Raw genomic sequence first — 22746 nt, forward strand, 5'->3', positions numbered from 1 at the left:
CTCCTGATTAGTTGTAGCTAAATTAGCCCCCATCATAGTGTATGTATAGTTGGGGTTATTTTTTTTCAATGTGTATTACTTTACATTTATCCACATTAAATTTCATTTGTCATTTTGTTGCCCAATCACTTAGTTTTGTGAAATCTTTTTGAAGTTCTTCACAGTCTGCTTTGGTCCTAACTATCTTGAGCAGTTTAGTATCATCTGCAAACTTTGCTACCTCACTTTTTACCCCTTTCTCCAGATCATTTATGAATAAGTTGAATAGGATTGGTCCTAGGACAGACCCTTGGGGAACACCACTAGTTATCCCAACCTAACCCTCCGAGATTGATTTCAATGGGGTGTTTGGTCAAGTAAAAGTCTGCAGGATCTGTCCCATAGAAAATTCATGATTGCACGAAAGGTTCCATAAAATATTTATTGCTACGTGTGGGATGGCTATGTTACTCACAGCGGTGAAGTTATGGATGAGTTATGCAGGCCTTCCCAATTAAGTCAATATAAACTTTATACCATCCATCACTTATTTTGTTTAGGCCATGAAGTTAGGAAGTGATTTTGAGACAGTGGAGTTTTGTCTTATGGGTGTTTAGAGGGAGACTTTGAGATTGTGCTCTCTCATTTGTGTAACCTTCCCCTGCACTCTGCTCAGTGAGTTTCCACTGTGTTTAGGGTTCCTCCCTTTTCCTGTTGCTATTGTGTGGAAGGAGTTACACCGCATGTGCTTCCTACTGTCTCCAGAAGGTGGTACTCCAGCTATATGAAAGGAGGGTGAAGGCCTGTGATATCAAAGTAGCACTAGCTAAGAATGAATGGGCAGACTGCAGCTGAATTAGTGACATGCAATCTGTAGGATATGAAGACCATTTAGATAATGGTTGCTTATATATATCATTTGTGAAATACAAGCAATTTTATGATGGTTTTCATGACCACCTATTTATTATAAATAGTAATATCCTGTATTAAAGAACAATATGAATGGCACCAGGAATTTCAGCTTTCTCCAATTTTTTCCTGTGTTTATGCCTAATTATACCCATTACTCAACAGGCTAATGAGGGAGAGACTGGGATGGATATAGAAGTATATACTTATTATGCTATAGTAAAATTCACTGTTTTTCATATTGTACATGGTTATTGCTGCTATTATCTCCAGTAAGATCATAGTATAATTATAGTAAGTATAATCTTTCTTTGGAAAGACAGAGAGGTTTGTTCCTTAATGGGAGAGCAAAGGTTATTGACATCAATGCAGATATGAGCCAAAAGACAATACTTTACCAGTTTAACTAGTAAGTGTTTAGTGAAGGTGCACTTCATCTAGAACTAAACCCTGTAACACAGAGAAAAGTAGTTAAGTCCAGTTACCATAGCTTACTTAAGTATTAGATTTTAACTTGGAAATTATATTTAGAAGTTAGCTGAGGAAGCCTGTTCTTCCTGTGCCAAGAGCCATCTAATACCCTTCCCGTCCTCCAGGCTTTCAACTGCAGTGCAGTCTTCAATTGTTCTTTCCTCTGTTCAAATCTATCTATCTGATCTGGCCTATCTGTGCATTTCTGTCATGCTCATCACAATGATATCTAGTCTTCTCCCATTACATCTTGTCATTTTTTCTTTATTATTGCCAAAAGCTGCCCTTTCCTCACTGTCATTATTGGTAAATCCCTTGTCCATGCCTTGGTCACCTCTCACCTAGATTACTTTAACTCTCCTTTCTGATCTTGCCTCTTCTCAAGGGTCAGTGTGTTCAAAATGCTCTAACTGTACAATCTCTCTCTGAATCCCTTAACTCATGTCTTTTATAATATCACATTCAAGCTCCTGACCTTCAGCATTGTACATAATCTCATCCCTATCCCCATCTTTAATTTCTTCCATCCCGCACCACACACACTGGCTCCCTATGCTTCTCCCAATGCTCCTCCTTACTGCTCCTTTTGTTTTGGCTTTGCACCTTTTTGCCATGCTGTCCCCTAAACCTGTACCCCCAATCCTCTTTCTTTCTCATCCGTCAAATCCCTCCATAAAACCTACATCCTGCCAGTCTCGCCCATCGCCAATAACCTCTCCTTGTTCTCTTTTCCATTAACTATTGTCTTGTGTTTGTCTTGTCTTTCAAGACAAATTGCACTAACACAGTCCTCCTCAAACAGGACTAAGTTAACATGAGCTAGGTACCTTTTCGTTCGCAACTGCAGAATCCACACAAGGGAGTTACAGCACTACTAACACTAACGCACACTGCACTTCACACCACCAGAGTCCAGTCTACAAGGCTGTGTAGACAAACCTTAAGATAGTACGTTCTTTGATGTAGAAATTATGTTTTACGGTTTATGAAGTACCAGGCAAATTCAAAATACCATATAAATGATTCTCAATGGATAGTGATAAACCCTGGATAACATGATTCATCCATGTAGTCTGTTATCCTGCCCCTAGTGGTGGTAAGCAACTGATGCTTTTCTAAGGAAAGCAACCCCCAGTACAGAATGGTTTGGGGCCTATTTACCAGAGAGAAACATATCTCTCACCATACCATGGTGTTGCAGTTGTGGGCATTGGAATCACACAAGTTGGAGTCCCTCCAGGAAAAACATAAGGGAGCTGCTGTCAGAGAGTTCTTCAGGAGGGTTGCCAGCTTTTAAATTCACTCCCCCCTTTTGGTCTAAAATAGTCCAAATAAATGACCTTTTTAGGCATGCTGCAAAATCCATCTATTTTCCCAGCCATTTAGAGAGGGTGGACTGAAGTTTGGAGGTGCTTAATTACTGTCTGCAATGTAGAGATCTCGTTTTCTGGGTTTGTTTGCTGTATATTGATTTGTTGGTGGGATGAACAGTCCATTCTTATATTATTGTGGACACTAACTATGTAAAAACGCTCAGCGCTCAGGATGAGCACCTTTATGCATTCTGTATGAATGAATGACTTCAATTCACAATATGTGTGGCCAATTGTGTGAAATTGCACATGGAGATTAGGTGTAGGAATTGGAAACTCTTTCCTGACCCCTACAGCTAATGAGTTTATGGCCTGAAGCATAAGATTTGACTACTCCTATTATCTTAGCTTGCAAATTAGAGCTACAGATGTTATTAGTGCTCAAAAAATTATCCAGTTCATTTTAAAATCCTTCCACATTTGACTCAATTATCAATCCAGGCACTGATTTCCAATTAAAGTATTATTTCCTTATATTTGTTCCAAATCTATTACCCCCTTAATATTATTGAGTGTCCCCTTTGTTCTGACATTACAAGACAGGATGCAACGGAGGCACTGAGCAATATTCACTACATGCTTCATCATGTCAGCTACCTCAGCAGGACCGGCACCAGGGTTTCTGGCGCCCTAGGCGCTGGGCCATTTTGCCGCCCCGCGCGCGGGTCTCGCGGCTCCGGTGGAGCTGCGCAGGCATGCCTGCGGCAGGTCCACCGGAGCCGCGGGACCAGCGGACCGTCCGCAGAAATGCCTGCGGCAGGTCCACCGGAGCCGCGGGACCAGCGGACCGTCCGCAGAAATGCCTGCGGCAGGTCCACCGGAGCCGCGGGACCAGCGGACCGTCCGCAGAAATGCCTGCGGCAGGTCCACCGGAGCCGCGGGACCAGCGGACCGTCCGCAGAAATGCCTGCGGCAGGTCCACCGGAGCCGCGGGACCAGCGGACCGTCCGCAGAAATGCCTGCGGCAGGTCCACCGGAGCCGCGGGACCAGCGGACCGTCCGCAGAAATGCCTGCGGCAGGTCCACCGGAGCCGCGGGACCAGCGGACCGTCCGCAGAAATGCCTGCGGCAGGTCCACCGGAGCCGCGGGACCAGCGGACCGTCCGCAGAAATGCCTGCGGCAGGTCCACCGGAGCCGCGGGACCAGCGGACCGTCCGCAGAAATGCCTGCGGCAGGTCCACCGGAGCCGCGGGACCAGCGGACCGTCCGCAGAAATGCCTGCGGCAGGTCCACCGGAGCCGCGGGACCAGCGGACCGTCCGCAGAAATGCCTGCGGCAGGTCCACCGGAGCCGCGGGACCAGCGGACCGTCCGCAGAAATGCCTGCGGCAGGTCCACCGGAGCCGCGGGACCAGCGGACCGTCCGCAGAAATGCCTGCGGCAGGTCCACCGGAGCCGCGGGACCAGCGGACCGTCCGCAGAAATGCCTGCGGCAGGTCCACCGGAGCCGCGGGACCAGCGGACCGTCCGCAGAAATGCCTGCGGCAGGTCCACCGGAGCCGCGGGACCAGCGGACCGTCCGCAGAAATGCCTGCGGCAGGTCCACCGGAGCCGCGGGACCAGCGGACCGTCCGCAGAAATGCCTGCGGCAGGTCCACCGGAGCCGCGGGACCAGCGGACCGTCCGCAGAAATGCCTGCGGCAGGTCCACCGGAGCCGCGGGACCAGCGGACCGTCCGCAGAAATGCCTGCGGCAGGTCCACCGGAGCCGCGGGACCAGCGGACCGTCCGCAGAAATGCCTGCGGCAGGTCCACCGGAGCCGCGGGACCAGCGGACCGTCCGCAGAAATGCCTGCGGCAGGTCCACCGGAGCCGCGGGACCAGCGGACCGTCCGCAGAAATGCCTGCGGCAGGTCCACCGGAGCCGCGGGACCAGCGGACCGTCCGCAGAAATGCCTGCGGCAGGTCCACCGGAGCCGCGGGACCAGCGGACCGTCCGCAGAAATGCCTGCGGCAGGTCCACCGGAGCCGCGGGACCAGCGGACCGTCCGCAGAAATGCCTGCGGCAGGTCCACCGGAGCCGCGGGACCAGCGGACCGTCCGCAGAAATGCCTGCGGCAGGTCCACCGGAGCCGCGGGACCAGCGGACCGTCCGCAGAAATGCCTGCGGCAGGTCCACCGGAGCCGCGGGACCAGCGGACCGTCCGCAGAAATGCCTGCGGCAGGTCCACCGGAGCCGCGGGACCAGCGGACCGTCCGCAGAAATGCCTGCGGCAGGTCCACCGGAGCCGCGGGACCAGCGGACCGTCCGCAGAAATGCCTGCGGCAGGTCCACCGGAGCCGCGGGACCAGCGGACCGTCCGCAGAAATGCCTGCGGCAGGTCCACCGGAGCCGCGGGACCAGCGGACCGTCCGCAGAAATGCCTGCGGCAGGTCCACCGGAGCCGCGGGACCAGCGGACCGTCCGCAGAAATGCCTGCGGCAGGTCCACCGGAGCCGCGGGACCAGCGGACCGTCCGCAGAAATGCCTGCGGCAGGTCCACCGGAGCCGCGGGACCAGCGGACCGTCCGCAGAAATGCCTGCGGCAGGTCCACCGGAGCCGCGGGACCAGCGGACCGTCCGCAGAAATGCCTGCGGCAGGTCCACCGGAGCCGCGGGACCAGCGGACCGTCCGCAGAAATGCCTGCGGCAGGTCCACCGGAGCCGCGGGACCAGCGGACCGTCCGCAGAAATGCCTGCGGCAGGTCCACCGGAGCCGCGGGACCAGCGGACCGTCCGCAGAAATGCCTGCGGCAGGTCCACCGGAGCCGCGGGACCAGCGGACCGTCCGCAGAAATGCCTGCGGCAGGTCCACCGGAGCCGCGGGACCAGCGGACCGTCCGCAGAAATGCCTGCGGCAGGTCCACCGGAGCCGCGGGACCAGCGGACCGTCCGCAGAAATGCCTGCGGCAGGTCCACCGGAGCCGCGGGACCAGCGGACCGTCCGCAGAAATGCCTGCGGCAGGTCCACCGGAGCCGCGGGACCAGCGGACCGTCCGCAGAAATGCCTGCGGCAGGTCCACCGGAGCCGCGGGACCAGCGGACCGTCCGCAGAAATGCCTGCGGCAGGTCCACCGGAGCCGCGGGACCAGCGGACCGTCCGCAGAAATGCCTGCGGCAGGTCCACCGGAGCCGCGGGACCAGCGGACCGTCCGCAGAAATGCCTGCGGCAGGTCCACCGGAGCCGCGGGACCAGCGGACCGTCCGCAGAAATGCCTGCGGCAGGTCCACCGGAGCCGCGGGACCAGCGGACCGTCCGCAGAAATGCCTGCGGCAGGTCCACCGGAGCCGCGGGACCAGCGGACCGTCCGCAGAAATGCCTGCGGCAGGTCCACCGGAGCCGCGGGACCAGCGGACCGTCCGCAGAAATGCCTGCGGCAGGTCCACCGGAGCCGCGGGACCAGCGGACCGTCCGCAGAAATGCCTGCGGCAGGTCCACCGGAGCCGCGGGACCAGCGGACCGTCCGCAGAAATGCCTGCGGCAGGTCCACCGGAGCCGCGGGACCAGCGGACCGTCCGCAGAAATGCCTGCGGCAGGTCCACCGGAGCCGCGGGACCAGCGGACCGTCCGCAGAAATGCCTGCGGCAGGTCCACCGGAGCCGCGGGACCAGCGGACCGTCCGCAGAAATGCCTGCGGCAGGTCCACCGGAGCCGCGGGACCAGCGGACCGTCCGCAGAAATGCCTGCGGCAGGTCCACCGGAGCCGCGGGACCAGCGGACCGTCCGCAGAAATGCCTGCGGCAGGTCCACCGGAGCCGCGGGACCAGCGGACCGTCCGCAGAAATGCCTGCGGCAGGTCCACCGGAGCCGCGGGACCAGCGGACCGTCCGCAGAAATGCCTGCGGCAGGTCCACCGGAGCCGCGGGACCAGCGGACCGTCCGCAGAAATGCCTGCGGCAGGTCCACCGGAGCCGCGGGACCAGCGGACCGTCCGCAGAAATGCCTGCGGCAGGTCCACCGGAGCCGCGGGACCAGCGGACCGTCCGCAGAAATGCCTGCGGCAGGTCCACCGGAGCCGCGGGACCAGCGGACCGTCCGCAGAAATGCCTGCGGCAGGTCCACCGGAGCCGCGGGACCAGCGGACCGTCCGCAGAAATGCCTGCGGCAGGTCCACCGGAGCCGCGGGACCAGCGGACCGTCCGCAGAAATGCCTGCGGCAGGTCCACCGGAGCCACGGGACCAGTAGACCCTCCGCAGGTACGACTGCGGCAGCTCCACCGGAGCCGCCTGCCACCCCCCCGGCAAAATGCCGCCCCCCCCATAATGCTGGCGCCCTAGGCGAATGCCTAAGTCGCCTAAATGAAAGCGCCGGCCCTGTACCTCGTCAGGTTCTCTCTAGGACTTCTTCTTTCCAAGCAAGCTTTTACAATCTCTCATCATATGTACATCCCACATATAATTCTCTATCTTCATTGCCCTGCACAACAACTTTTCAATTTCTGCTCTGTCTTTTTTAAGGGCAGACAACTGTAGCTGAACACATTACAAAAGAAACTGGTAGACTATCTGTCATTTGATATTACATGATTTGGGGGCATTGTTTTATGTGTATTTTAATGTAAACAAGCACTGTTTGGTTTTTTCCCCTCAATTGTAGACATCTATTCTTTAATGAATTGTCAGTTTTTACCATCTTGAACAATATATTCCAAAGGCTCTGATCCTGCAAAGCATTTATGCATGTGCTTAATTTTACTGTGAATAGTCCTAGTGAAGTCAGCAGAGCAAGTTAAAGTTAAGTATATGCATAAGTGCATGCAGAATTGGGGTGTAAGTCTCTTCTTCAGAAGATCCTGCAAATTCACATCCCATCAGTCAAGTGCATTACTTTACACTCTTCCAATAATATCTGTCATTATATTGTTGTGATGGTTCTCATGGCACCCAGAACTGTGAGCCACCTTGTTACTGCCTGACTCCAGTGAGAAGGAGTCTTACCAGTGGTAACTGAGTGTTAGACTGGTGGTATTAGGAAGCTTTCAGCCACTGTCCTCCAGGCCAGTGGTTCTCAAAGCTGTTCCACCACTTATTCAGGCTGTGGGAAGCGGTGGGGGCCGAGGGATGTGCTAGCCACCACTTCCCGCAGCCCCCATTGGCCTGGAGTGGTGAACCATAGCCAGTGGGAGCTGCGATCGACCGAACCTGCAGATGTGGCAGGTAAACAAACCGGCCCGGCCTGCCAGGTGCTTTCCCTGAACAAGCGGTGGACTAGCTTTGAGAACCACTGCTCCAGGTTATGCTAGCCTTGTCTTTGCCTATCAAGTTAACAAGCAGTGAACCCTGTCCCTGAGGCGGTGCACTCCTGAAGGATTTCCCTGTGATATCCAGCCTCTGATGCTGGTTGTTTATGGAAATCTCAGGTCCTCTGCTCAGCAAAGGAGAAGTGCACCCCAGTTTACCAGCTTTTCCTTAAACAACCATTCCTGTGTAACACAGAACTTATAACACTGCTCTACAGCCAAAATGCTTCTGAAATAAATGTAGTCAAACTTTACTAATTCTGGGTCACTGAGAACGAAAATGATGCTTAAAATTGTTGATTGGCTCTAGTTTAGCTGTTGGGCTCCAGACTACGGCAGTGGAATCTCCTGGCAGGTGATGTTAGGGTTTCCATGTTCCGTGACCGTCAAAAGGATCTTGTCCCATTCTTCTTCATGGAAGGTGATCTTGTAGCCTGCAACAACATCGATGGTGTGATGGCAGCCCTCAACATCGTTCACGATCCAGATGAGTGGAGACTGTTCATTGATTCATCGAAGACGAGTCTTAAAGCTGTTTTGCTGCATAATGGCAATGTTTTGCCATCAATTCCAGTTGGTCATGCAGTCCATATGAAGGAAACCTATGACAACATGAAACAACTTTTGAGGTGCATAAACTATGACCAACATCAGTGGCAGCTTTGTGGCGATTTGAAGGTTGTTGCTCTCTTGCTTGGTCTGCAGACTGGATACACAAAGTACTGCTGTTTTCTCTGCGAATGGGATAGTCGTGCAAGAGATTCCCACTACATCAAGAAAGATTGGCCACTCCGACAGTCATTGGAGCCTGGGAGGAAAAGTGTTCAGCATCCACCACTTGTTGAATCAAGGAAGATTTTGTTACCACCCTTACACATCAAGCTGGGTCTGATGAAGAACTTTGTCAAGGCCATTGACAAAACACAAGCAGCTTTCAAGTACCTCCGTGGAAAATTTCCAAGGTTAAGTGAAGCTAAGATAAAGGAAGGTGTCTTTGTTGGTCCTCAGATTCGTGAACTTCTTCGAGATGATGCATTTGACCATGCACTGCGTGGCAAGGAAAAGACGGCATGGAAAGCCTTCCAGTTAGTGGCAATAAATTTTCTCAGAAACAACAAGGCAGACAACTACAGGTTGTTGGTGGAAAACCTCCTCAAGGCATACAAAAGCCTTGGTTGCAACATGTCACTAAAGATACATTTTTTGCACTCTCATCTAGATTTTTTTCCACCGAACTGCGGAGCAGTGAGCGACGAGCACGGCGAGCGATTTCACCAGGACATTGCAACAATGGAGAAACGCTATCAGGGCAAATGGAGCGCATCAATGCTTGCAGACTATTGCTGGACAGTGACAAGAGATGCTCCATTTAATGAATACAAGAGACAAGCCAAGAAGCGCCGAGTAGACACTGAATAGGACTAAACTATGTACATAATAGTTTTTTGCCTTTTGTTTCATAATAAATTTTATTTATATAACCCTTTTGCTGATTTTTAAAGTGTTACATAAACAGGACAGGTGAAATATTATCATGTAAAGCAACCATAAACACATGAAAAGACCTAGGTTTACAATTTATGATTAAAACTCTACTATCTACACAATACACATAGACATAAAATGTAAAACCTTAAATATCTTAGAAACAGTAGCCATTCAGTTGTTTTAATTGTCATATTTGAATTCAGCACATCAAAATACATAATAAATACCACATTTTATCTGTGAAGCAGACGACTTCTCAAAAATTGTAGACCAGTGTAATATAACAAAAGATTTATTTAAGGAAGAATAGAGATGCCACTAGGAACAAGAGAGAGTGATGGAAACAAATGGTTATAATACAAAACAAAATCATAAAATGCAAACTAGGGCCTACACTTTATTAATAGTTACCTTTTCTATCTAATAGAGTAGGTTTTCCCTCCAAAGTTCAGCCTGTTGCAGAGTGTGTTGGCTTCACAGGAACCAGGATCCAATCTTTCATTAAAAACACCCCTTCCCAACAAAATGTCTCCTCAGGGAATGGATACAGAATGCCTTTCCCCACTCTGTGATATACTGAAACAGTTGTTTGACTTCGTTCATAAACAGAGTGATCCCCTGTTGTAATGTTCCTTTTTTTTTACCTCCAAGTGGGTTGGTTGTTTGCGTTAGTCTTTGATGCTTTTTCATTGACTGTTCTGTGATGGGGCAAAGGTAGACAATTGAACCTTGCATTACATCACTGGCTAACCAGGGAGGGGCGGCAACTCCCTCCAGTATGGATAGGCCACCAGTGAGTAATATCGCTCCCTGGTGACTCCTTTTAATCTTAAGACTATAAGGGCATAAACTTCAAGTTACTTTATCCCTTAATTATTACCTGTCTGCACATCATACCATGGTTATGGACATCATTAAGTTGCAAGCTTTAAGTAGAGACCTTACATGTTATTCTTCATGGACATTGCTTACAGGGTATTTGTATTTGATATAACAAGCTTGTTGGGTCTGAGATGAGAGCTGTTTGCAAAGAGCAGATGACTCTCTTCCAAGAGATCGATGTGTGTCAATTGTCTAATCCTTTGATGAAGTGAGTCTCAACGGTAAAGAGCTGCAGAGCCACTGCATCAGGAAATGGAGTTGTAGAGTGTGTCAAAGTAGCTCATCCTGATATTGTATTGCACTTTTGTGTCATATTTTGTTGCTATAACCCAATGCAATTGTATGTTGATGCAATGTTACAAGGCAAATATTGCAATGCAGCATCAATAATAATATTTAAGCAAAACTTTTCAAACCTAGGTGCCTAATGGTAGGTTCCTAAATCTATCTTTAGGCCTTGGCCTTTGTACTGTAAGCATTTTTCATGTTCAAAGCACTTTACAGACATTTACTTAGCCTTCACAAACTACCTCTCAGGCAGATACATATTACTTCCATTTTACAGATGAGGAGAGAGGCAGAGAAGTTAAACAAATTGTTCAAGGCCTCAGAACAAGTTTGTGAAACATGGGAGTAAAACTTGGAAGTTCCTATTCTCAGTTATATCTTCAAGACACTTGACCATGCCTCTCTCAAGATACCACACTATGATAATGATTTCCCTTAATAGTCTCTTATTGCTGTGAGGGACTTATCTAATCAACAGCTTTTTCAACAAATCCTAGTATATTATTACTATCAGTCATTTTACTTCTTTATTAACTTTTCCAAAGAACAATGTAACATGTAGAAAGACATAACTTCCATTGCAGAAGACATATTGGTTGCCACTGTCAGTTTATACACTTATCCAAGTGATGTACTTTTTGTATTTAATTCTTTTTTGTTTTTTATTGTGTAAAATGAAGTGACTTGGTAGGAACTTCTCTTTTACTGTTGATGAGAAGGATCTACAAAATATTCAGGATGAGTAAATATATAATAGCAACTTTGTGCTACTCAGCACCTAGTAGCTTACTTAGAATATGTTAAAGTAGATTACAGTATTTCAGAATTCTGTTTCCTCCCAAGAGAAAGCTGTCATCTAGATCATTAAAAGAAAGTGATTTCCTTGCCTGGCACAAATGAGTCACAGAAAATGACCTTCTGCATAGTTTAATTTAGATCCAAGAATCCTCTGCAGAGCTGATATTCAAATCCATATGTTTTCAATGAAGAAAAGCACTGAAATATATTGTCATTAACAGAGATACCCACATCCAAAAAGTAGCATTCCACTTTGCCTGGATTTTTTGCTCAGACTGCTAATATCTGCTATCTGTATATGTCCAATACAGTAACTCCTCACTTAAAGTCGTCCCGGTTAATGTTGTTTCATTGTTACGTTGCTGCTCAATTAGGGAACATGCTCATTTAAAGTTGTGTAATGCTCCCTTCTAACGTCATTTAGCAGCCACCTGCTTTGTCTACTGCTTGCAGGAAGAGCAGCCCGTTGGAGCTAGCTGGTGGGGGCTTGGAACCAGGGTGGACCGGCAGTCCCCCTATCAGCTCCCCATGGCCCTAAGTTCCCTGTGCAGCAGCTGCCTGCAGTTCAGCTGTGTCCCTCCCCCCACTGCTATGTGCTGCTTCTGCCCTCTGTCTTGGAGCTGCTCCCTGAGACTCCTGCTTGCTGTGCCGGGGAGGAGGAGGGAAGGAAGAAGGGGGCTAATATCAGGATCTTCCCCCCTCTGCCCCTTCTCCTGCACCCTGATTACCCCATCTTCCATAGAGCAGGGCTCAGGATGGAGGGAGCTTGCAGCAGCTGTGGTCTCAGCAAGCTGATCTAATTAACAAGGCAGTGTACTTAAGGGAAATGCGCATATTTCCCTCCACTCCGGCTGCCTTGTGTAGAGAGAGAGTTAATCCTTGAGGACTCAGCCAATTGCTAGTTCATCATCTAGCAGTAAGGGAAATATCCCACCCTCTGACTGTTCCACCTCAACCAAGCTTCACAATCATCACTATGTACCAGTATTAAATTGCTTGTTTAAAACTTATACTCTGTGTGTGTGTGTGTGTGTGTGTGTGTGTAATATAGTCTTTTGTCTGGTGAAAAAAAATTCCCTGGAACCTAACCCCCACATTTACATTAATTCTTATGGGGAAATTGGATTCACTTAACATCGTTTCGCTTAAAGTCGCATTTTTCAGGAACATACCTACAACATTAAGTGAGGAGTTACTGTAGATCACCGCAGTTCACTTTTACAGCTCAACAATGGAGACCTAAAAAGAGCAACTTACATACTTTGGGTGTTTTTTACAATGTATTTATAACCTATTTAAATTTATATTTGAGTCTGGGCACTCAGAGGAGGAAAGGAAGGCCTTAGAGATCTTTACTTAAATTCTCACCCACCTTCCTAGTTTGGGAAGCTGTTATAATCTGAAGAGAACAATGTAGAAGAAAATTGGTGAGTTAAGGTGGGTCCAGAGGACTTTCCTCTCCATCTTATCTCTATCCCATTCCCAGAATGTCCATGTATGATATTTATTTACAGCCTTCACTGATGTCCCTCTCCATGACCAGCTGCTGAAAGTACTGCTCAGTACTGGAATGGACTGCACTATCCCCCAATTCTCCGTGATTCTCAGAAGAAAAAACAATTGAGGTCTGTCACAATCAGGTGTATTTTGTGCAAAGTTCAGTCCCTGTATCCATCCAGACCCTGGACAATCAGCTGAGACCATCAAGAAGGGAAGCTGTTTGTTCCAGTTGTTGTTTTGTGTGGCACGGATATTCATCACAGAGAACTGGACTGAGCACCTGAGCTTTTGTCACATAGGTCACTGAAAAGATGGAAGACACCAACTTTTGCACTATCACAGGGCAAATGGCCATTTAAGGGCAGATGGGGCCAGCCACATCTGTGCCATAAATATTTAGCTGCTTGCTAGTCTCAGGGGTGGGACTAAGGAGGTTCAGGTGATATCTTAATGGTCAGCTGGGCTTTATAAAAGGCCTGAGTGATCAGTCTGAAGGTTGGAGACACAAAGAGTAGCCAGGCTCTTGTAGAAGGTCATGAATCTAGGTCTAATAAGTGTACCCCAGGGGAACCAGCCTGGGTCCCCATAGCATTACGTCAGAGCAGGGCAAAGACTCAGAATAGGCTTTGTTCCCAACCCTGGATGGTGGGCTGAAGAGAAATCCCAAAGGGCAGAAGAACCTTTTTGGTTTGGGACTTCTTAGGGGGCACTTTTGCAACCCCAGAAGGGGTAAGAAATACCGTCTGGTAAGCAAAATACTTGGTTTTCTATCACTATGATTTCATCTAAAGGAAACAGAGAATGACCAACAAATGGAAATGAAAACAATGGGGCATGGTGCCTGTTATGGGGAAGGCCAGATATTAAAGATGAAATATTTTAGTTATGCATCAAGAAAAAGTGGAGATAATGTTGTGAACAGACTGATATGATACACAGGAGTGTTGTCAAGGGAACAGATAAAATGGAATGGAAAACTACAAGGAGTGGCTGGGCAACAGCAAACCAGACTACACAAGCCACAAGTAATGGCAATTGGTAGATTATGGGGTGATGAACCGTGAAATCATGAATCAGAATGTAAGAAGGCGATAGTTTCTCTTAAATGCTGAAAAGTCATTAAAATGCTTTTTGTCCAACCTGTCGTCTTACAACTGTTATTAATGGATTCTATAAATCTGTTGACAATTGCTTCTTCTGGTAGCTGGGACACTGGATTTAGATTTAAAAGATCTGGGTTCAAATGCTAGTTGTGCCACTGACTTGCAGTGAGCTTGGGCAAGTCACCTATGCCCAGATCCACGAAGGTACTTAGGCGCCGAAGTCCCCATTTTAGGCACCACTGTAATCCTCAAAACTGACTGCTGCCTAACCCTATAGATGCCTTAGCTCACTCAGCATCTGTTCTAAATGTTTGCTGCAGTGGTACTGGAACAGTTTATATAGTTGGGTGCTGAGAGCCATTGAACCAAACTGTAAACCCTCTATATGATGGAAACCACTTCAAGCCAGCAGGTGTAACAGCGCCCCCAGCACCCACATCTATGGTTTGCTGTAAAACTTCTGTCAGTTCCTGTGTTTCTGCCTTTGGGCATGTACACTGCTCCCTCACTCTAGGCGGCAGGATGCCTATCTCTTATTTATGCCTCAGTGTGCTCCAGTAACTGGGGGAAGACTGACAGCCTCACAACACTGGGCCAGAGAGAGAGAGAATGACACTCTAGCTTGGCATTTAGGGTACCCACCTGGGAGATGGGAGACCCAGGATCCAGTCCTCCTGCTCTAATGATTCTTCAGTTATTTAGACGCAGAGGAACAGCTTGAACAGGAGAGACTGAGGGAGCCCCATATCAGAGTATCCCATAGCTCAGAGGTTAAGGCACTCTCCTGAGAGCTGGGAAGCCCCTGTTCAAATTCTTTCCCCCTCAGGCAGATCTTCCATAACCTTGGTGGTTGCTCTAACCCCCTAGACTAAGGCGGGTTGGCAGAATTTACTTTTTATTTTTATTTTATAATTTAGTCAGCTTTTATCATTTTTATTATTTTGAAGATTTTTTTTTTCTATTTTTATTTTTCCAGGGGAGGGGAATGGGGTTGGGGTGAGGACAGTACTGACAGCGAGGCTGCAGGGGCTCCCAAGACACCAGGGCACAAGGTACAGGGGAGGCCATGGTCATCCTGGCTCAACAGAGCAGAGCCCACCAGTCAGGACTCTATGGAGGAGGAAACCCTGGCTATGGGGGATGCCTCCTCTGCTTTAACAGTTGCTGCCCAGGAACAGCTCCCACTCTCCTGGCTGGTGAGTGAGCAAGCAGGATTGTTACAGTGAGCTGCAGAGGGCTCCCTGCACAACTGCAGGGTCAGTGACTCCTGATCCCTGCAGGAACAAGGTGTGGGGAAGGCTGTGGTTCTGGCCCAGGAGAGCACAGACTCCTGGCCAGAGCTAGGAGGAGGACAAGTCTGACTGAGAGGGAGGCCACCTTGAAGCTGAATGGCTGCTGCTGCACTACTCCCCCTCCTCTTTGCAGCCTGGACAGGGGTCTCTGCTCTGCTGGGCCAGAACCACAGCTTTCCCTGCACCTTGTGCCTGCAGGGATCAGGTGGCACCAGTCCTGAGGCAGTGCAGGGAGCCTTCTGCAGCTCCGCTGTCACGGACCCACTGGCTCACTCCCATGACAGTGGGTCTGAAGAGGGCTCTCTGTTCTGCCTCAGAGCCAGTGACACCTGATCCCTGCAGACAAGCTGTTACCAACTGATACCATTTCCCCCCATCAATTTCAGCAGACACACTAAAAATCAACATATATCAACAGTTACTGATTAAAAGCAAATCCCGCCAAGCCTAGCTAAAAGTTCTAAGATGGCACTGGCACCAGCACCACCACCTCTCATTTTGTGTGGAGTGAGGCAGGTGTCTAAGTCATTCTCACAAGAAATAACATAGGCCATGTGACTCCAGGAGAGGGGTTCCTGTTTGCGGATCACAGGCTGAGATAGGCACTTGCCTGTGGACCAGACTTAGGAGCGCAACTCCCTGAGGCAGTGCGGTTTAAGACACACCCCTCTTGTTGGCATCTCCCACTGACTAGTTTAGGTGGGGCAACCACCTAGTGTCCTGGATTTGTCAATCCCACTCCCAGGTGCCTGTCTTTCCCCATGCATTGCACAGGAAGCCTAGGCACCTAACTCAGACTTTGTGGATTGCAGCGTTGTTTTCTGATTTTCTAAAGTTAGGCTTTGTGACAGTGTTGCCACGCAAAAGCCCCTTTGTGGATATGGGCCTTAATGTGTCTGAATAATCTCCTTTTAGCATTCTCAACACGGGGATAAATACTTCACTACCTCACAAGAGCACTGAGGATAAATTCACTGTAGAGGGACTGCATGTGTTGTCCCTCCCTCTAAACAGTAACTTCATCTCCTGAGCATTATCTTTTTGTTCCGTTGTTTTGGCTGGGGATTAATTTTTGGCAGGGTGTAACAGGCTGGCGGTATTTGCCCAAAACACTCACCCTGTTAGCAGTTAACACTGATCCTCTTGGAAATGTTAAGTGAGTTCTGATGACTCACTGAGACTTCACTGAAAAAATACACAGTTTTTTACACTGAGCTAGATAGCTTGAGATGGCTCTTCTGACGTAAAATCCTAGTGGAAATCAGATTCAGTGCAGTTAGCTGAGGTCACCCTGTACTCCTAGTGGGGCTGACTTTGACTAACTATAATGAGGAGAAACTACAGTGCCATGTCTCCAATTGGATTTTACATAGAGCACTAACCTGAGCTAGCTCTGGATGTAAAAATGGTATACTTTCACAGAAAAGACACAGGCAGCCAGTGTTGGCAAGTAGCTTGTTACCCCACCTGGGAATAAAGGAGGTAGGAGTAATAGTGACTGTCAAAAAAATTAAAAAAGGTAACTACAGGGTGGGCTGAGCTGTTTGGAGAGTGGAACCCTAGGGTCAGACAATGTTTCAGAGAAGATTTGAGCTGAACTTAGTTATCTTTATTGTTAATGTATATGGTAACAAAATCAAATCCAGGAAGAGGGTGTCTTTGGACCCTTAATGTTTGAGAAGGCTGGGGGATATGTCTGATTATACAGGGATTAGTTGATTTATATTGCGTTCTCAGCAGCAGGCTGAGTATTTTTATGAACAGCTCTGCCTGCTGTAGAGCCAATGTCTATGGCCTTTAGCTGGTTGTGTGGTTTGGAAAGTCATGGATTCTTTGGGATGGAGAAGGCCCCAGTAGAAGTATAGACACTCATCACAGTTAGATAATAACCTTAAATAGGGTGGAGTACTATAGTTAACAACATTCAGAATATTAATTTTTTTAAAAATATTGTTTTGGAAAAAAGTGGGTTTTCTGCATGCATGTTTGTAATGCTTATGTTCTGACTACAGAACATCAAGCATAGATAGCACTTTGGAAGGGAAAATGTCTTTGCAATATACCAAGCAGACAGTTCAATGTAAGGCTCAAGCAGCCCCAAACTCCTGTGGTGTGGCAGAGGATAAAGGAGGCCTGTTTGTTTCCCTTCAGTTTGAAACAGTTTGCTGACTGTGCAGTAGAGCTTTATTTTATGCATTCCAGCTCTAGTGGGAGCTAGTACAGCTGGCAAATAGGTGATGGTATTGAGTATTTTGCCCACTAATAACTGCAGGTAGCTTTTCTTTGCTCTGTATTTCACAGAAGACCACAGGTGGGTACAAACTTGTGGCACAGTGAGCCACAAAAGCTTAGGGCCAAGTCATTCCCTCAGTTATCCTATGTAATTCATTTCACTTCAGTGGGGTTGCATGGATGAAAATGACAGCAGAATCTGGCCCCATAATTCTATGTAAGAGCAGAGTAATACTAAGCAAAAAAATAAAAAGTATATATGAATTGTACTGCAGTGGCACTACTGACACCTCTGGTCCTTTCTGGCACAACAGAAAAACACAGGACATACTAGAGGGGTGAGTCCAAAACAACTCGTTTTTCCATCACAGGAATTAGCATTCTAAACAAGACTTAAGAACTAGACCTGCAAAGGTGATTATTTATTTTGTGAAATTCCTAAAGGTGGGAGATGTATCAAAGCTGTGAAGTGAGGCAAATGGCGTCATAATGTATTTAGCAAGTAGTATTATGCCAACCACAGAAAGAGAGCAAGAGGGAGAGGTATAATACATTCTTTGAGGCTTGAATATTATTTAATGTACACAGCAAGGAAACAGGTTTCTTTAACTTGGTGTTTTCTATAGTACCTTTTACTGGGGTGTAGATGGAATTTCCCCTATTGCTAACAAATAACCATGCAAAGGTAACAAGAGTGTCTTTTGTATGAGATTTAAAAACCCAAGGTCCTTTCTGCTTGGTGTGAATGTTAAAAATCTCATAGCACTTTGGATAAGAGAAGTTTGTCTACTTGCTTGTGGTTAAAATTTCCATGTGTGTCTCTGTTTCACAGAATGCTGTGTACCAACTGATTGCCACTATTCATTGAAGAAGTGGCTGCATTTCAGTGTTGGTAAAAGTATTTTGTGCTGTAATATGCTTGAAGTGGAGAGAGAAGGGAGTTAGGCAAACAGTTGCTCCAAACTGTATGTTCCCCTTTGAGTCCACGGGACTAAAATGATTAACACATTGTAAGTTTAAGCCTTTTTAAGTTCTAAAGGGAGGATCTTGTAAAGCACGTTGGGAATCTTAAGGACAAAAGGTGCTAGATAAATGTAAATATCACTAGGTGTCACTTGGCCACATGGACAACAAGAGCGAATCAGTCAGTCAACAATTCCCTAAGATAATCTTTACCTCCTTTTTCAGTCTCTGAACTTGCAGATTCCAAAAGGAAATTGACATCATAGCTGCTTACAGTGCAAAATTGAAAAGCCTGAGAGATTTTTCTTCTTACCTGACCCTCTACTCTGATTACAGCCCCTGATTGTTTCCACTTGCCATTTAAAAATATTGACCTCTAATACATATTTTTAAAAAACAAGAAAATGAATAGCTTTGTCCAGAATCACCTCAAGCACTTGATGGGACTGAATTACCAAGTTCTTCACAGCCTGTTTGAACTATTGTTCCTCCTCCTCCACAAGCTTCCTGCCTCAAGTGAGAATGACTGACTGCCTTTGGGATTTTCCTCCTGCTTTCTTCTGTGTCTCCCACCTATCTACCAGCTTCTTTATGTTTGCTCAGGCTCTCCTTCACCAGTTTGTTCTTCCCTGCCTCTTTTTTCTCACTTCTAAAGCACATGGCTAGAATGAGGAGCTTAGCATCAACAGAGCCGGCATTGGCATTTTGGGGGAAGAGCACGCACACAACAGCATTTTGCTGCCTTTCGCAAATGTAGCTGACTCCTATCCACCAAGATCACACCACTCTGCACAGAGATAGCCTAAGGTTCTTGGAAGGTCAGTAGGAGAATTTTTTTTTTTTTGTGATACATCCTAAATTGAAACGTTCATTTTACATTAAAAGTGTGTGTGTGTAATCTTTCAGTTGCTCCAGGCTGCTGCTACAGAAGTGGGACCCAGCTGGTTGAGTTGTTTCCTTCAACCCTGGCAATTAGTTTATACTCTGAAAGCTTACATTTGCACAAAAAAGGACTAGAAACTTTTCTATTAAATCTTTTTTACTTCTTTCTCCAATTGTGGAGGAGATGCTGCAGCCAGCTGTTGGCTTTATGAAGTCTAGCTTAGCGTCGAGCACCGACGTGGGTTGTGTTTCTTGGTCTAGTTTCACACATGAGCATCCGAGCATTGAAGCAGAGCTTCCTGCTGTACTCATGTGGTCAGGCAGAGTGGGATTTGCTGAGGACCAAACTGAGCAAAGAAACAATGTTTGCTAGTTCGCAGGTGGGCGTTACTCTGACTGTGATCGGGTTAATGAGATAGGCTGGGGTTTCCTCCGCCTTTGTCTGAAGGCTGGGTTTTAATTTGGGTTCTGTGAACAGGCCGTGGAGGGGTTTCACGGTCAGCTCACCCTGCCTTTTTTAAGGCTAGAGGGGAGAGCGATCCTGACTGCTTTCTTTTACTGTAGCAGGGGATGAAGGTTGAGAACAAGTGCTCTGTAGCATATAGCGCTGCGCACCATGGGAGGGGGATCCTGTAGATGGACCCCGAGTCAGACCCAGTGGGGAGTGTCCTACCTAGTGTGCACTTGGGAAGAGTAATAAACTCTGGGTGCCCACCCGAGCTGTCCGGTCCCCCTCACAGCTGTGGGTCCCTTTCACAGCTGGGGTGCTACGATCACCTTGCTAAGGGCCCAGATCCTGGAGATAGTGACCCGGGGGGCTGGGATAAGGTCTCTGGTCAGGTAGCGGGGCCCTTCTCCCGGCCCCGGCCCCGGCCCAGCTCGCCAGCTGTTCGGGGCTGTAACACTCCCCCTGTTTCTTGTTCTCTCCCAATTGGGAGCGGCTCGCCCGAGCGGCCCAATGAGCGGCGCGGCCGGGCGCTCCGCTAGCCAATGGGGTGGCGGCTGCGGGGGCGGCGCTGGTCTGCGCTAGCCGAGCCAGCAGCAGCGGCAGCGGCAGCGGCGGCTGTGCAGTGTGCTTGCTCGTCAGTCTGCTGGAGCCGCACAGCCAGCCATCTCCGACCCACCGCGGCAGGCGCTGCCCGTCTCCCTTCTCCCTGTCCGTGCGTCTCCGCGGTGGAGGAGCTTGAGCGCCGCTGGGAGCCAGGCTAGGCGGCACCATGGCGGTGGAGGAAGAGGGGCTCCGGGTTTTTCAGAGCGTCAGGATTAAAATAGGTAAGAGCAGGAGAAGGGAGCGTCCCCGGCCGCCAACAAAGGGCGCGAGGGGGGCTCTTTGCAGCCTTGGCGTGGGCTCTGGGGCCGCGGGGCTGCTGCCTAACTGCAGGTACCTTCTTGCACTGGGAGCTACAGTGCATCGAGGCTTCTCTGCCCTAGCCCTCCCTCCCTCCCTCCCTCTAAAGCGAGTGCTGAGGAGGCAGCAGCCGCCTGGCTAGGCACTGTGGGGTCCCGTTGCCTTTTACAGCAGCTGCGCTGCCTCATCCCTCCTAGCCGGGACGGCTCTGCGCGTAGAGCGTTCTTCAGCCTGCCCAGCTACTGCCCTGCCTGCTTCTTGTCCCTTCTGAAGTTTCTTCGCAAAGGCTCCGCCTCAGAGGGGCGATGGATGCTGAGAAGGACGCTATGGGTCTGTCCTGCCTGAAGTGGGTTGGGTTGTTCCTTAAAATCGTGCAACAACATCCCGACTAGAAACTGACCAGCTGCAGCAGCATCTTTGTCAGTTACAGTTAGAAACTAAACAAAACAGCCTGTCCCTTGGACTTGTCTTTCAAACGCGCTCTTCCCCCACCCCTCGCGTGGAAGTGCATTGGACATGGAGAATGCAAATCTCTGTTTCTTTTAGATTCCTAGTCCCACTAGTATTGGTGACAGATTATGTAATACGATGGATGAACAACCTGGGGCATTATCTGCATGAGCCCTAGGACTTGATTTTTGCTAAATTACACTGAAGAGGTATGAAGAACGGTTTGAAGACTAACAAAGCCAATCATCACTGGTCCTGCTTTGAGCGGGGGGGGGGGGGGATTGGACTAGATGACCTCCTGAGGTCCCTTCCAACCCTGATATTCTATGATCAGTTTTGTGCATCGTTTGCTAAAACTGATGTGGAGAAATAGAAGGGCATAAAATGACTAGCAGTAGGTTAGATGCATAAGATTTTCATGCATCTGATATTGCTACAGTCTCACGTATTGTGGAAACTAAGCTATTGTCATGTGGCTGTTGCAAAAGGTAGCTCACTTTGTTTTAGAGATGCATTGCTAATTTAGCTGCTGAGTGATTTCCAAACCACACTATTAGAAAGTAAGCGACAGATGTCACTGTGTTGTAGATTAAAACTCTCTCTGGTAGTGTTTTGAGTGTGCAGGGCTGTTGGGAAATCCCTTGTTTCCTTAACAGAATAAACGCACTTCATTTTGAAGGGGAACACTTTGTTTTGCTTTTTTTCTCTGCTATTTGGGGCAGTTGGGAGTTTGAAAGGAAGCTAAGGCGCCTAACTCCCACTGAGGGCTAAGAGAGTTAGATGATTAATTCCTTTTTGTGCTTTTGAAAATCACTGTTGACATGTTGATACTCCTAAAAGCAACTTCATTCCTATCAACTGTAATGCAAGATAAAGTAAAACAAGTTAGAGAGTAAATCTCATTACTCAAGTAACAAAATAGTATTTCAAGGAGATGGTAACATGTTACCTTGCTGTTAGGATCCTTCCCTCATTAATCCAGTTACACAGTAGCTTAGAATACAAAATTTGGCACCACAGAAATAAAATGTTATGGTAACATGAATGGGACTAGCTTTCAAGTTTCCTTGAAGGAGGAAAAAAAAAATCACATTTAATGTCTTGTTGTGGTAGGTGTATTAAAAAGAGGAATTCATGGAATAGCAGTATGTTGTAACTAAAGAAGTAGTAGTAACGGAAGAATTTCTGTCTACCATTTTGCATGTAAGGAAAACCACTGCAAGTAGTATAGCATTGACTGGCATTCACTGAAGGGAGTAATGTGATGGTGTCATAACTAATTGACTGCCATAATTGAAATATGCCTGAGTGACAGAAAAGATATAATTTAGCAACAACTGCAAAAGGTTTGACATTAATCTGACCAAAGCATTTGCTAAAGTTAATCCCATTTCAGAATTTAATATCTGCACCCTAATTAGAGTAATTTTTGATTTGATACTCAATACTAGAATAGGTTTCAGGGTGGTAGCCATGTTAGTTTGTATCAGCAAAAACAAGGAGTCCTTGTCTCTAAGGTGCCACAAGGACTCCTCATTGTTAATACTAGAGTAGTGATTCATGGG

At 48.1% G+C, this 22746-nt stretch overlaps 1 protein-coding gene across 2 annotated transcripts in view; it reads left to right on the forward strand.

Annotated features, from left to right (window-relative positions):
• The window catches only part of RASA3 (RAS p21 protein activator 3), a 282307-nt gene that overhangs the window by 57123 nt on the left and 202438 nt on the right, over positions 1-22746 (forward strand). Inside the window, exon 1 of one of the 2 annotated variants that reach the window (XM_032777821.2) lies at positions 20402-20655. The exons of the other annotated variant lie outside the window; for it this stretch is intronic. Within the exon in view, the coding sequence (XP_032633712.1) occupies positions 20601-20655 (55 nt within the window). The 5' untranslated portion in view covers positions 20402-20600. Of the gene's footprint in view, positions 1-20401; positions 20656-22746 lie in introns of those variants that run through there. 2 annotated transcript variants of the gene reach the window in all.

This window comes from Chelonoidis abingdonii, chromosome 1 (genome assembly GCF_003597395.2).
Source record: "Chelonoidis abingdonii isolate Lonesome George chromosome 1, CheloAbing_2.0, whole genome shotgun sequence".
In the NCBI taxonomy this organism is placed as follows: domain Eukaryota; kingdom Metazoa; phylum Chordata; order Testudines; family Testudinidae; genus Chelonoidis; species Chelonoidis abingdonii.